At 40.1% G+C, this 15,800-nt stretch overlaps 1 protein-coding gene across 1 annotated transcript in view; it reads left to right on the top strand.

Annotated features, from left to right (window-relative positions):
* Positions 1–1,358: 1,358 nt before the first annotated feature.
* LOC121946406 (histone-lysine N-methyltransferase PRDM16-like) overlaps positions 1,359–15,800 on the top strand; it is a 129,647-nt gene continuing 115,205 nt past the window's right edge. The window contains exon 1 of the mRNA XM_042490954.1: positions 1,359–1,409. Coding sequence (XP_042346888.1) covers positions 1,397–1,409 — 13 coding nt within the window. The 5' untranslated portion in view covers positions 1,359–1,396. The remainder of the gene's footprint in view (positions 1,410–15,800) is intronic.

Raw genomic sequence — 15,800 nt, 5'->3', positions numbered from 1 at the left:
GGCAATTAACTGTAAAAGTCATTTGGAGCAAAATTGTGAAATATTTCACAATTCCAGCTTCTTAATGTGAGGATCAGCTGATTTCGCTTTTTTAATGATTGTAAACGTCATACCTATTGTTTTTTGACTGCAGATAAAGCAAATTGAAAAGTGGCAAAATACTTTTTTTTCCTCAATTTTGGACATGTCTCTAGTGACTCGAGACTTGAGTTAGTCTTGCTTTAAATGACTTTAAAGCATTGGTGGCCTTGCTAATGGTAGTAACAGGGCTAACAATGACAACAGTCCTGACAGAGCTAACATTGTTAGCTTGGGGTGACGGTGTTATCAGTGGTAACTGCTGTATGAGGGCAGTGCAGAGTGGCAGCCATAAGCAAGCCAGTGAAAGGGAGGGAGTGTGTGCACAAACATGCATGCATAGCCTGCCTGGCTCCCAGACAAATAACAGAGAAGCTCGGATTACAACACACACGGAGGGAGTGTGACTTCATTCTCTGCTCACAACGTCATTCCTACACTCTATCTTTATGTAGCAAATAATTTATTGCATATATATTAATGTTCAAAATTTCATATATAAAGTATGGTCCCTTGACCTTAACTTGGACTGGAGAAGATGAGCAAACTTTGAGGTTAAATTACTTGAGACTCGACTTAAACTTGTCTTAGTCACTCAAGGCTTGTCCTAGACATTTTTTGAATTATTCAAGACTTCGACTTTGACTTTAACTTGCACGTAACATCCCTGTCTCCTGCCATCAGCAGAAGACACAAAGATCACCACGAGCAGGTGGGTACAGTAGTGGGGTGGAAGAGCAGATACTTTCTCGGTTTAAGATGAATAAAGAAAATGAGTGGTTTGTCAGTGAAAAATGAAAAATAGGGAAATATAATAGGGAAGGGGGACAGGAGACAGCATTGAAAAGGTTTCAAAAAATGTGTCAAAGTGTTGACAGGAATTGGAATTATTTGGGAGTGCTGCTCTCCCAGCACTTATACGGCCTGAGTGAACCAACTTGATTGAAAAAAGTCACATTTGCACCATTTTAGCATTAAACAACAAATCACAATATAAGAATTCTCGCCACCTTGAAAACGTGTGGCGGCCGCTGGAGTGTCCACCACTTTAGGACTTGACCTCGACATCGACCTTCACCCAGGCCATCGGCCCCCTGCACTTCCCGTATCTCTGTCACATTGACACTGGCATTCTTTCACGTTAGCGCATCGCAGCGCCGCAGATAGGCCTGCCAGACACCCCCTGGGCTCTCCTAGTATCTCTGTCACACACACACACACTCTTGCGCACACACATGGTTAATTGGTAACTAGAGTTTATGGGCAGCCGGGAACTTAGAGTTTGACTACGCCGTAGCGAGAAGAAGCGTGAGATAATATGTCGGCTTTTGGTGAGTTATGACCACACATGTGAGTGTCTGAGACGTTTGTCTGAAGTTGGGCGCGCTGTTGCAGATTAGGGTCGTTGCATGTGCCATTTGAAATGTGGTTGTGCTGTCGTGGCGTCATTTTTGTGTCATGACGGTGTTTGCCTAGAAAGTCGACCATCTTGTGTCTAAATGCGGACAGCTTTGGATGATACTGAATATTTGTTTCTGTGCCAGTGTGTGTATGTATGCGAATATCCTGTAATTCACACACAACTCGCAAGCAGTTTTTTTCCTGTAACCGAAAGCCAACATTTACAATTGCTTTATAAAACATTAATCTTTTTTTCCACCATTAATCCTAATCCACATTTATCGCACAATAATTTAACAAGGTTTTTTTTTGAGGGAAGTTATTTCCCCTCTTTGACTCTTCAATCAATATCAATAAAGTGGTTCAGTTATCTGTTTTACCCTCCTTCAACAACTAGCAGATCAATACTCATCTGTCATGGTTTCACACACTGAATGTTATCGCTTGTGCCGGAGATTAGCTCGCTGTAGCATCTTATCCTGACATTTTCTGTTATCCTGAGTTATGTAGGTTAGAAGGAGAGGTCTATCCAAGTGTTTTCCAGGCCTTGCCGAGATGCCTCATACCAAAAAAAAATGTTGCAGAAGAGGTTTGTTTCATGTCTAGCTGAATTTATTAGTAACATAGTAACAAGAGTATTATTTTTCTCTGTCGATTTTCTCTCATGGTGTTTACAGTTTATTCAAAAAAGACTTGTTTTCCTTTTGTCATTTCAGTATTTTTGTGGCATTAATTACTACTTTTTGTTTGTACACATCGTTGTAGTTTGAAACAGAACCCACATGCAAAAAAATATTTTATCTATATCCTTTTTTTTGTTTGTTATTTGAAAAAATGGAACTGTTTGACTTTTCAAAACACAGCCCTGTTGGGAGGTGTAGCCCTAATATTTTACCTAACACATTTTGTATTGCAAGCTGGTTTTTTTTGCCCAAGTGTCAACTGCGTTGCTTGCTGATACTTGGTGTGTCTTTGTGTGTTTATGTTAACCATCCATACATTTCAATTTCCATTTTGCGCTGCTGATCTTTGTGCTTTTGGAATGTGTCTGTTGAGTTAAAAAACAAAATAATCAGTATTTCTTTGCCTGTCTTTCCCCAGTCCCCCCAAACACCAGTGTTTTTTTTTTTTTTTTTTAAAAGGTTTATACCTTGTTAACACAGGCCCATTCTCATTGATGTGAAGGGTCATCCATATCCCAGACTGTCACAGCACCCAAACAGGTCCATCTTTCATTCCTTTATCATCCTTCAAGCCCTGACCACACTCCTCCATCTGTCTGTCAGGCCAGGACTTGACCTCTCACCTCTGGAGGCCCGCCCATCTTGTTACCCCTAACCCTTAGTTGATTGTGTCACTGACCGCCAATGGTTAATGCATCTTTTTTTCACTCTCAGAAAGGCAGAAATATATAGCTTGTGGTTCACAGAACATTTTTGGAAGCCACCTTTAAAATAACACAAAGAAACTCACTTGGGGTGAACAATAAATCAAGACTCTTGTATATTTTAAAATTCAAGAAAGTAGCATGTTTAAATGTTAGGCAAATTGTTTGCATTTGGCTGGATAGGTGAGTGGGCATATCTTTTTTTTATTAATTAAATGTTAATGTAAACACTGGTGGAGCAACATAAGCAACATGACCCTTTGTGTCCAAACCAACAGTAAATTAAATTTCTATAGACACCACTGAGGGAGAAAAGACACAACACAGCAGTATTCTGTGTGGCAATATTGTATCTATACATGGACACCAGTTATCTTTTTTTTTTAATATATAAATAAATATTGCAACTACATGTTAAAAAGCAACTGATTTTTTTTTTGTAGCAGGCTATTGAATATTTAAGTCCACATGATACATGTTGTTGCACTAAAGAAGACTGAAGTGAGATGACTAGACTGAAAACTGTATCTTATTAAATACAAAAAAGGTTGGCAAAGTCTTTCTTTGGGCACATAATTTGCAGTCGAAAAAAGGTAATAAATTGCAATATTTTGCAATACATTTTATAGCAGTACTCAGCAAAATCTGAATAATATTAAACAGTGACTTAAGCATCGTGATAATATCGTGCCTTGGGGCTTCTCGTGACTCCCATCTCTACTCTGCAGCCTGTACATACAACATTTATTATTAGAATTAACCAGAAAAAGAGACAAAACTAAAACATTAAACCAAAAAATAGCAAAAATAAATAAAAAGTCTACGGACAATGACAGTGATTGCAAAAAGCAATATTAAGCTACAAAAGATATTTCCACATCAGATCATTTTATAAATGGCTTACTCAGAGGTGGGACATTCATTCAAAGCAATGAGATAAAATTGTTATTCCACTTTCCTTCTTCTGAACACAACAACAGGACCTCTGTCGCTTTGTTCCACAGAAGACTGCAGCACTGTTGTTTTTTGTGTGTCGAGGCATACATTTTACCCCAGTCAGTTACGCTCACCACATCTCAAGCAAGTTTCATTCAAGAGTGAAAAATCCTGAACAGAAAGAGATCATCATTAACGATGAGCAACATTATTCTCTTGAGAGGAATGACACCATTACAGAGGAATATAAAAGTAAAATAATGTAGATTTCAATTTTTTCACCCGTCCATCCTTCTCCTCCTCCTCTCCCTGTCTCTCCCTCCTTCTCCCCGTCCTTGCACCTTGATGCCTGCTTAATGCCCAGACTGATGAGCCCAATTTGGACTGGTTCTGCAGCCGGCCCAGTTTGATTAATAGCTCTCGGTGAGGTAGCATCAGTGCTGCCTCGTCCTTGTTTCCTCACACACACACACAAACACTGACACACTGACACGCACGCGCACACACACACACACACACACACACACACACACACACACACACACATGGTCACATGCACGTAGCCTCTCACTGCCACCAGACTAGCCTTGTAATTGATGACAGAGGGCTAACCATTTGCAAACCAAATGTGGAGAAGGGAGACAGAGCAAACTCTGCTCCTAACACTTCTCCACCACTCTTTTTTCTTTCTCCCTCTCTCCCTCTCTATCTGTCTCTCCACCTCCTCTCACTGTCTATGCACCCGCTCTTTCATTAGGCATTTGTCACATTGATATGAAGGGCCAGGGCAGCATTGTGACATGCTCAGAGGGCAGTATAAATATTTGATTAGCCCTAATGGAAATCGTCACAGCGCGCTAATTGCGCCACACATTATCTGAGGTGCGGGCATCCCCTTTGATCCTCCCTCCGTCTCCCCCTCTCCTCTTCCTTCAGCCCATCTCAGCCTATCTGTCTTTTGTTTAGGCAGTTTATTTTGGGTCTTATGACATTATCTACCCTCCCACCCCTCCGCCTTCCTGCCTTTTCTTGTGTCTTGTTGTTGTCATCTTTCTCTCAACACACACTGACGTCTCTGTCTGCATCTCCTCCCCTCCTCTTTCTATGCGTGTGTCTTCTATGTTGTCCTCCGGTGCCCTGCTTGCCGTTGTTTCTCTCTATGACGGAGCTGAAATAGCTGCAAGGGCCACATATGCACACAAATAGATGCACACAAGGGAAAAGAGGACAATATGCAGTGGGGAAACCACATGCACACTTGTTTTGCTCGTTGTCATCTGCAGCACTATTAACATGTGATATAGACATTAAATTGTGACTATAAAATCAAAAGTTAGACATAAATAAAACCAAATAGTGCAGCTCTAATACTGAGTGGAATTCCTTGTGATTGTCTGGACATCATATTGAAGGAGATGCTGATTTGATGTGTGTCTATATTTTAGCCATAAAGTCAGCAAACATTTGTGTTAAATAAGTTGGTTATAGAAGAAAATTCCCCCAACTCTTTCCCAACTGTAAGAAGAAATGTGTCAAAAAAAATGGCCACACAGTTGCAACTCAGCCATAACACCTTCAGAGTCTGGTGACAATTACTATTTTAATCACATTTTGGAAGAATTTTGTAGTAAGCAGTCTGTTTTTATTGCTGCAGTCACCACTCAGCTCAGTGAGTGTGCACTGCAAAATAACCTGCTTTTATTCCTACTTTCTGAGATGCTTTGAATTCGAATCATATCCTCTTTGCTTTGTATGATAAATGTGTCACGATTCTTTTGATGAGCACACAATGAGTTTTTTTTTTTCAATTCCCAACATGTCCTTCCTTCACCTCCATCCTGTTTGTATTTACTTGTTGTTATTTACGGCGCGTCTCCTGCAAAGATCTGTGACATTGTTTGGTGTCGCTCCTGTTTTCTCTCTCCCTCTCTCCCTCTCTCCCTCCCTCGGACGTTTCCATTTAGCTAAAGACAAAACAAGTTAATTAGATCGGAAGTGCGAGCCTATCAATGGGGAATCAGTATTCAAATCAAGGCCTTGTCTGGACACAAACAGCAGGAAGCCAAACAAGAGCCCGGCGCGGCTGAATGGGAGGACAGGAGAGGGAGAGAGAGACACACAGAGGGACAGACAGAGAGAGAGAGAGCCTGTGAGGGGGGCTTGCATTGGCCAACATACACACACACAGTTTAGGTGCTGGATCAGTTATATTTACTGTGTTTCCTTTCAAGTTTGCATTGACAACTTTTGATAATATTTTCTATGTTGCATCGTCTGAATATCAGCTCAAGCTTGACACTGATAATTTCAACAATTTAGTTCTCAGTTTGGTTATGTGGAAACTGCAGTCGCCTCCATTTAATCTTACCTTGCTCTCTTATTATGTTGTTACAACGCAGCTTTGCAAATGAGAGCTCTCCGCCCTCAACATGTTCTCCATGAGTTAAATAAAGGTTAAGTAAAACTCAGGGGTCCATAAACTGGGACACTTCCACTTCACAATTAGGCAGTGCAGCGAACTGCATGCTGCTGTTTCGTAGACAAGCGAACCACGGACTCTAAATAGCATGCAGCTTACTTTAAATGTCAAACATGTAGCATTTAAACACTGATAACAGTAATCCGGTAATGGATCATAATTTGTAACATTAAGACAATTTTAGACTTAATTATACAATGTGTCTTACTGGTTAGTGGCACAAATGAGAAATGTTATTTTTCAAGTGCGAACAGAGCTGGATCTTTCAGAATACTGTGAAAAAACTTTATCAACATGTTAAACATCTTTTTATTTTTTTCAGTAACGTAGTATTGAAGGCAAATACATGCAAAGCAATGTCAGATGAGATGGAGTTCTCAGTAGCAGCATCCTGTTTGTGACAGGAAGCAAAGGGGTTTGTTCAGGAAAACATGCCCTTACAATGATAATGGTAGAAATTATTACAGGGGTGGACAGCAGCTGTTTTGTACTGTTCCATGTATCACAGATTTGCAGAAGTCTATGTACATTATACAGTATAATGTTGCTTAGTAATGCTGTTTACCGATGTGCATAATCTCAATTAGTGTTGCAGTTATGTGCCATGAAACCGTATCCTGCAATATGAAAATCGAGGGTAAATAGATGGTGCAAATTTGCTGATTTATGGTGTTGAAAAAAAAAAAAAGCAACTGGATGGAGAATCTCACCTGTGCAGGCACATCGCCCTGACTGCCTGGCAGACCTTTTACACATACTTTCTTAAAAATGATTTAAAAAATGGCTTCAAGTTTTAGTTATAATAAAGAATTTGTAAACAAAAAAAAGCCTTTTGTTTCCACTCCTTTAACCTTTTGATACCTGAGCATATTGCTTTCTTTCAAATACATGGGGAGAAGAGGGTGACAAGCAACTTGACATGAGAAGGCCACAAAATAGCAAAAAGTTAGTAAAAAGTTACAAGAAAATTACTTTAAAATATAAAAAGAGGAGTAAAAAAAAAACCCTTTTTTCCCGAATAATTTCCTTGTCAACTTTTATTTATTTTCAGTTTGCAGGACATTTCTTAGCAAGTTGCTTATCATGGTTTTTGCATGATTTTGAAAGATATCAAACCTTTTTTTTTCTTTTTTTGCAGGTTTCAGAGGTTTAAATGCTCTTGAAAGCACCAGAAAAGTGATGTCAGTCCAGGTGTTAAAGGGTTTACGGTCATTCTAACTGATAATAATAATAATAATATTAATCATCATCTTCATAAACTCTGGCCTGGCCCTAAAGCTGCACCTTGATGTGAAAACAGCATCCACAATATCACGATTTGTATTGCTTTAAATACAGTGAGTGTCCTCATGACCCCCCCCATACACCAGCAGATATGGAAGTTAATGGAAGTCAAAAAAAGGAAAGGGAGAGGACAGGAGGGGAGGGAGGTGGAGGGGTGGGGGGGGGGGGGGTGGGGGCTGGGGGGGGTTAAAGGGAAAGGTCCCATTATCTCATGTGGAGGGCCACCTGAGCTAAAGACAGCCATTTGTTCCTAAATCGACCTGTCGACCCCCGCCTAATTACCAGCCAATTATTTCCAAATGGACTGCATTCACTCCACACCCTGCACACTTACGGAGGAGAGGGACAAAATTGCTTCTTTCTCTCTCGCTCTCTCTCTGTCTGTCTAACTCATTCTATCTTTCATCGTCTTTCTTTTACTCTCCTTCTTGTGTTTTAGCTTTTTTTTTATCCAGTAAGAAATTCTTATTGTTGCAGGCATTGCAGTCAGTCCAACCAAACACCCACTCAACCACGCACGCACGCACGCACGCACGCACGCACGCACGCACGCACGCACACGCACACACACTCAGAGCACACACTCAGAGCAACACATACTTCATGTTTATTCCCAGTTCACTCTGCTATTCTTTGGTTGTTAATTAAGTGGACTAATTATGAGAAGATTTGACACTGAGCCTGTGAGTGGGTGGGTGTGTGTGTGTGTGTGATTGTGATTTTTTCCATTTTCACACACATAGACACACACACACAAATATTCTGATGCAGCTCTCATATGTAGCTGCCGCATATCTCTATACCCCTCCCACCCCCCCACCCGCTCTCTCTCTCTCTCTGGCACCGGTCAGTCTCAGCAGGCCGATGTGTATCGATGGGTCCGGCATGCAGGAGCCACCCGAAGGAGAAGAAGGCTGTGCCCCTGTTCCCAGAATTCTTTGTGGTCGGCCTCCATTGTTCGCCACCACTTGTATACAGTATTGTCAGACTGATTGTGAGTCTCCGCTCTCTTGCTCCGCGGACGGCCAGAGAGCAAGCGGAGTAGAGGAGACGGAGGGAGAGGGGATGAGGAGGAGGAGGAGGAAGGGAGCAGTAAGCATTGTGTCCCTCGCTCGCCATTCTCCTGCCTTCCCATCTGTTTCCCTCTCTTCCTTCCTGTTTCTGTGGGATAGTGAACACATTAGTAATAGCACCGCCGCAGCTCCTAATAGGGGAAGTCATGGTCGGGAAATACGATGGATCGGTTTGAGATATCATCTGGCTGAGTGGCGCAATAGTTTTGAACTCTGACACCTAGCTGCTTGCTGGCTCACTTTGATCACTTTGGTGCAGAGTGTGTGTGTGTGTCTGTGTGTGTGTGTGTGTGTGTGTGTGCGCAAGTTGAAATATATTGCATAATTCTCCAAATTCTTCTTTTTTACTCATCGTCTTAATGTTTAAATCAACTTACTTTAAAGGACTCATACTTGGCTGAGTTCTCATTTACACGGGGTGAACATCATAACACCTGCAACCACAATGCTGTTAAATGCAGTAACTCTGGGAAAAAAACTGCCTTAAGTAAGCCGAGAATACAGTACTGTATTTCCCAGGCACTAGTCCGAGATTCAAATCCTGTAGTTTTGCTGCTGATTCATTGATGCAAGAGGTGCAACAAACACATGATGTCATTAGAAGCTAAGTTTACAATTTTTTAGATTACACGATTCGTCTATAAAATGTCTGGAAAAAGTAGAAAAGGCCAGACCCCACAAGGAAGCTGCAATCACAGATTTTTTTTGCATTGTGTCCGATTACATGTACATGAATAACCTTTTCATGAGGCTTATTCTAATAATAAAATAAAAATAACTGCTTCATTGATTACAAAAATAGTTATCTTACATTTTCTACATTTTCGACTTATCACACACTTCATGATTATTGGGTGTTAATTAAGAGGTGTTATTATGGGACGAATTGACACTGGACCTTTTCAGATTAAATGTTTTTTAGTCTTTTTAAATTAAAACTCTTGATAGTTTTAAAAATGCCCAAAAGCCAAACTCCAAAAAAATATGAACAGTTGATAGTACTAACTGGTAAAAACATCCTCAGATCTGGGAAACTGTAGCCAGAGAAAATTTCACTTTTTTGCTTAATAAACTATTGAAGAAATTAGCTGATTAACAAAATAGGTGTCTGAAATGTTCTGTCATTTGTCTCATAATTACATCAATAATTGATTGCCTTTAAAAAAAACACAGCGCAGAATCAACTTCCCTCCGACATAATCTCACAAAACCTGAACATTAAAATATTCACATAGTAGATATTTACTGCCATTGTGTTGACTTGCCTTATCTTTACAGGTGTTTTGTTAATGTGTCCACCCCCCTCTATGACCCATTCTTCTCATATAATATATATCCTATTGAGCACCAGCTTAATACCCCCACAGGGATCATTTAAGCTTCATCTGATCTAATCTAATATACATATTCTGGAAAGTTCAGTGTTACATGACTTAATGTGTCCGCCTCAGATGTGTGTGTGTGTGTGTGTGCGTGTGAATGTGTGTGTTCTGGTGTGTGTTCTGCTCATTGCGGGCTGAGACAGGGCTGCGTACCGGCCTCCTGGCTGAGTTTGAAGCTAAGTGGATTTAGCATATCTCCCATGTCAGCTCCATTCACTGTGACAGCCTGATGACATGGGACTGTGTGACGGCCGCGACCCACCTGACGTCCGCGGCTCAGGCCTCCCAGCAGGTGGTCTGACTCTGGCAGGGAGGCAGAGACAGAGAGGGGTGAAAGGCTGAGAGGCTGAGCGAGAGGCGGGGGGAGTCAGAGATGGGTTTATAGGAGGCAAAGTCGAGCTTTCAGCAGTTAAAAGCGTTTAGGTGGACAGTAAAGACTGTTGTCTGTCATTTTGGCTCTGATACTAGCTGTGGAGAATGGATGCTTTCCTTTTGCTTCAGTAAATGAAGCTCTGGCACATTTTTATTATTTTTTTCTAACTGGGAGTAATTTAATTCACATTTTTACACTCAACTAAAAATAAATGTAATTGTAAGCTGAGTGGTATGCTCAGAAATAGGTTTTATTATTTTAAGCATATGGAACTTCTAATTGCAGCAGCTCTGCCCATTGAACTCCACAAGACCACTGCTGGTCAACTGGTTTATTATTTTTGTTCACCTTGAGTACAGTTTGCTTTCTCTAACTATATTTAACTGTCCGTAAGAGCTCCAATGCAGAAAACCAAAATCACATCCATGCACACACAGACATATTCCTTGTGCGGACTCTCTTCTCTTCATCTCATCTCCTCTGCTTCTCTCACCTCATTGTCTCCTTCAGTACCTTTCCATCCTACCACACACACTTAGTCTCCCATGACCCACCTCACTCTCTTCCACACTCCCCCTCCTCCCCTACCTCCACCCTCCTCCTCCTCCCACACAGTCTCGTGCCGGCCTAGCCAGGCAATGCTAACACTTTTGTCAGGGTGATTAATAGCACGCTGGATTGTCGTTAATTCACTGGCTAATGACTGGAGGGAGCAGGCGAGAAGAAGAGAGGAGCAGAGCGGAGCGAGGCTGGAGAGTAATAGACTGATGTATGGGTGTAGGCTGCTTCCAGTGGCAGAGGTGAATATCATCACCCCCTATACCCCCTCCATCCACACCAGCACCCCCCAGTACCCATCAGCACAACCTCAGATATACAGTTACTGTGCAGCAACCAGAAAAAAGTCGGGATGTAGTACACACTCACAGTGCAAGTACACATGCAGGAACACAACACTCACATGCGCTGTGAACATGCTTTTGTGTAACTAGAGCTTGATAGGAAATAGTGTTATCAACAATGTATCGATTCTGAATATTTGTAATGGTTTTTTAATGCAAATTTCCTGCAGTATTGATACTTGGATGTCAGTAGCCCTGTATCGCTCTCTCTTTATTGTTAAGGTTTTTCTGGTGGTTTTGCTGTTTTCTGCTACTAACCAAGCAAAGAAAAGTTGTCAGTTATCAGTTATTTTATGCCCTCAATCTCAGTTTTTTTCCACGTAATATCCAAAATGGTATGGAATATTTATATATATGTATTTAAGCATTGTATGGAAGTTGGAAATTCAGGTATTGTGACAACACTAGATAAAAAAAAATAGATAGTGGGCATTCTTTTTGATATAATAGTTGATCAAGGCCTCCAGGATCCCACAGCATTTTTTATCACTGCAGATGAAGTGAGACTGTTTGTGACTCCTTCAGAATAATTGTGCTAAAAGTGCCACCCAATTTCTGTTATTTCTGGTAGGAGTAGAATTGAGTTTTACAAAGCTTTAACACTTAAAGTTTCTTGCAGTTTTCCATATGACTTTGACTCATAAAAGGTGGTTCTTAAATTCTGCAAAATTGTGGCTGTCTTTTGCGTGAAAAAAATTTGAAAGGGTATTACTGGACCCTGTAATATTGTCTTTTTATTTTTCAGTTAACTAAAAAAATTTCTAAGGGGTATGAGGCATGTTTGTTCTGACACAAAATGTTCTTTCTTAAGATTTTGAAAACATTTGATATGCAACAATATTTATTTATTTATTTATTTTTGCTGTTGAAGAGTGAAGACATAAAGCACATAACTCAGCTGGATGTGACAGGAAGTTGATTAAGATTTTATTGAATCAAATGTGACTTCACATTTTAGATCAAAGCCTAACACTACGAAAGATGCCTCTTACACATGTGCACGCTGACGTGCACACAAAATAGTCACACAAGCCAACCCTTTCTCCTCCCTGGTTAATAAGAATGGATGGGTTTGTTCTGCACGCTGTCTGCCTTGGTGCTCCCCGAGCTGGCTGTCTGGCCTCCCGAGTGGCTTGCTAAATGAAGCTGCACTAGAAGTGGGTGTAGGGACACACACACACGCACACACACACACACACTCAGATAAAGAGAGAAAAGAAAAGAGACAGTGAGGAGTAGTGCAATAGTTTGTTCCTTCATAGGAGAAGGTGTTCTCTGTTCAGCCTTCTGTCATGTCATCTGAAACACCTTCCATACCTTTTGTCTTCAACTTAAGTTTCTAAGGGTCTTTTGTTTTCAATATTTTATTACCTGCAATTAAAAACCCGCATTTGCCTTCATGTTGTTGAAAAAATGTCCTTAAAATTCAAAAGATTTTAATTTTTTTTTTTAAATGATCTCTATCACTTCCCTGGAAATTGACACATTTCTCAATGTTTCTTTCCGCTGACATATGTGTTCATAAATCTGATTTTTCCACATCAAAAAGCAACTGTAGTGAAATAGGACAGAAATTACTAGAATATTATGAATCGTTTGACAAGGTGGAGAAGATTTGACTCGGTGGTGGACATTCAAACTTTGTTGCACAACCTTGTCTGTGTGAGTGTTTTCAAGGGTTGCTGATGTCACTGGTGCCATTGCCCCGCAAATGTTTCAGATATCATGCACATACATGCATCTTGTACATATTCTAACATGTATTTTGACACATCAAAATACAGAAAGATGGAATGGTTGTTTTCCACTGGTGGTGGACTTATTCAGCAGTACTAACACAGCCTCTCTCTTTTATTCCTTCAATCACCCTCTTGTAAAAGTCTGCATTACGATATGTGCACATATCCAAAAACCTGTTAATATCCAAGTTTTTTATAACGTTTAAAAAAGTGGATGTATTTTTCCTCCAGACCAGAAATGTGGGATTTTCTTTGGGCATGCATTTCTACCACAGCCTTGCAAACTGTTGTTTGTGTACAAAAAAATTCATGACAATGCACAGAACTGACCATATCCAGGCAAGAGTGAATCTTTAAGACTGTGGCAGCAAAAACCCCAGTGGAGATGCATATTTTCAATGTGCTGTATACATATCCAAAGAAAGCTCCTTAAACCTGAATAATGTCAGCATATCCCACATGTCTTAATCAGAAATTGCCATATTCAGAGTGAGGCCGCATTTGGAATATCCAAACAGAATATGCTGTTTACATGATGCATGTCAAATGTGGAGCGTTGTTCATATTCACAATCAAAGTGGAATCTCTATGTGCATGTAAATGTAGCTACCCTTTCATTTAGATAAATCACTTCTTTTTTTTAAATTTCACTCTCTTCTTGTCTTAAATTCATGTGATTCCTCCCCTTTATTTTTTCCTTTTTTACCTGCCAATCCCTTCTTTTCCCCCTCTCTTCTCTCTGTTGTATGCAGCTCCTTACTTTATCCATCCTCTCAGTTTCTCCATCCCCCCGCCCCCCCCCCCCCCCCGTGATGTTTGCAACTCAATTTGGCAAATGTAACTCGATATTGATTATTATTAATATTTATCATGTTGTGAACATGTTTTCTTCTAGTGCTATTAATCTACCCTGTTAATAAATGTCTACAGCAGCCCCTTGGGATCACAGGACTGCTACACACACACACACACACGTGCACACACACACACCTGCTCTCAGCTGCAGGAGGTTGCCTGCTGTCTTCTATGTGACTGGAGGCTTGATCTCAGCGTATACACACAAACACACGCATGCACACACACATACGTGCTATTGGAGGGTAGAATGCCTTTAGGCTGCTCAGCACAAATAACACATCAATACATCAGCCGTGTTGTATCAGTACTACACACAAAAGTGCACACTCACGTATAAAAACACACAAAGGCTCCGGTCTGTTCCTCACTGAGCTGCAGTGACCAAATTCAGTCCAGTTGTCTGCTGTTTTTATGTGGAAATGTTGACATGTTCACAAGTGCTGTGATTATAGTTCTTTTTTTACTGTTGAAATACTATAAGAGAAAGGAAGTAAGGGGGGGAACAAACTAAAGAGAAAGGCTCAGGACAGCTCCCCCTAGCAGGTTTTATAGACTGATAACCACACAGTCAGAGATAGTAAGGGAAGACACACAGACACACAAACTTAAGACTATGAACTGAATGTTGGCAAGCAACAAGGTATGTGTGGAACAGTATGTATGGATTTCAACCTTTGTACAAGTTCAAACACTGTGTAGGGGTGACTGATGTTGGTTGGCACACTTTTCACTTTTTAACATATATCTCAGGTGTAGTTAATGTTAGAATATTCTAACCAGCAGCAAATGAAAGGTTAAGGCCTCCGCTGTAATTAAGTATGTTTCAGTGTACAAGAAATTTTTAAAAATTGATGATTTGTTATTAAAGTCATTTTGTGTATTTTTGCCAGTCAGCTCCATCACAAGGGTTGGTTGGTGCACTGTTAAAATGCAATACTACCAAAAAAAAATGAAGCAACCAGTAGAAACTATTTGAACATTTAATTGAAAAAGGAACAAGAAAGCATGAGCATTTTTAAAGCAAACAGTTTTAAGCAATTTATCAGTAGGATTGTTGAGCTTTTTGCCATTGAACATTTGAATAATTATAATTAAAAATATAACAATATTTTAAATCTTTTAAAATTGTTTTAATCTCTCGAAAAACAGTCACACTTACAACTGTTAATATTGCAGTGGGTTAGCGCATGTGCCAAACAACCCCAAAATAGTGTGCCAACCAACTTCACTCACATCTGACCCAACTTTGTGATGAAGTTATGTTACCCAGCTACCATATAGACTTTCAAATCTCATTTCAAAATATAGCAGATTCCTTTGTCCGTTAAATAGAAGTAACACATTTCCAACACAACAACACATATGCAATACATTCAGCCAACAGACCACTTTCAACTTTTGATACTGTCGAACTTAAAAATGTCACGTGTTTTAACATTGTAGATGAGTGCAGGTGAAGAAAGCAAACATTTTGATATTACATGTATGTATATGTGACCTTCTAAGAACCAGAAAATATCTGTGTGGCACCAAGCTCCTGCAGCCAACCAATCCCGGGTCTCTCCCTAATAAATGAAAACTGTAGTTTAGTTGTGTTTTCATTTCAGTTTTGGTCATGTTCGCACTCTATGTAATAAAAACATTTTACCACACATAAAGACAGAAGTAGTATAAAATATGACTCACAATAGCATAAAGTTTAATGCAGCTGTAACTATAGTTAAATGCATGTTATGGTTATTGTGTAATAATTATGCAGAGCAGCAGTACATGTGCAACCCTGAGGGGGAAAAAAACACATTTAACTCCTTTTAATTTTCCCTTTCTTTTTTTCTGCCACTGTGATCCTTCTTTACCCGCTCTGAAGAAGCCATGTTGCAGTTTTAAGTGTTACTTGGAAATCTTCCC

This window comes from Plectropomus leopardus, chromosome 8 (assembly GCF_008729295.1).
Source record: "Plectropomus leopardus isolate mb chromosome 8, YSFRI_Pleo_2.0, whole genome shotgun sequence".
In the NCBI taxonomy this organism is placed as follows: domain Eukaryota; kingdom Metazoa; phylum Chordata; class Actinopteri; order Perciformes; family Serranidae; genus Plectropomus; species Plectropomus leopardus.
This window is presented reverse-complemented; position numbering and strand designations above follow the sequence as displayed.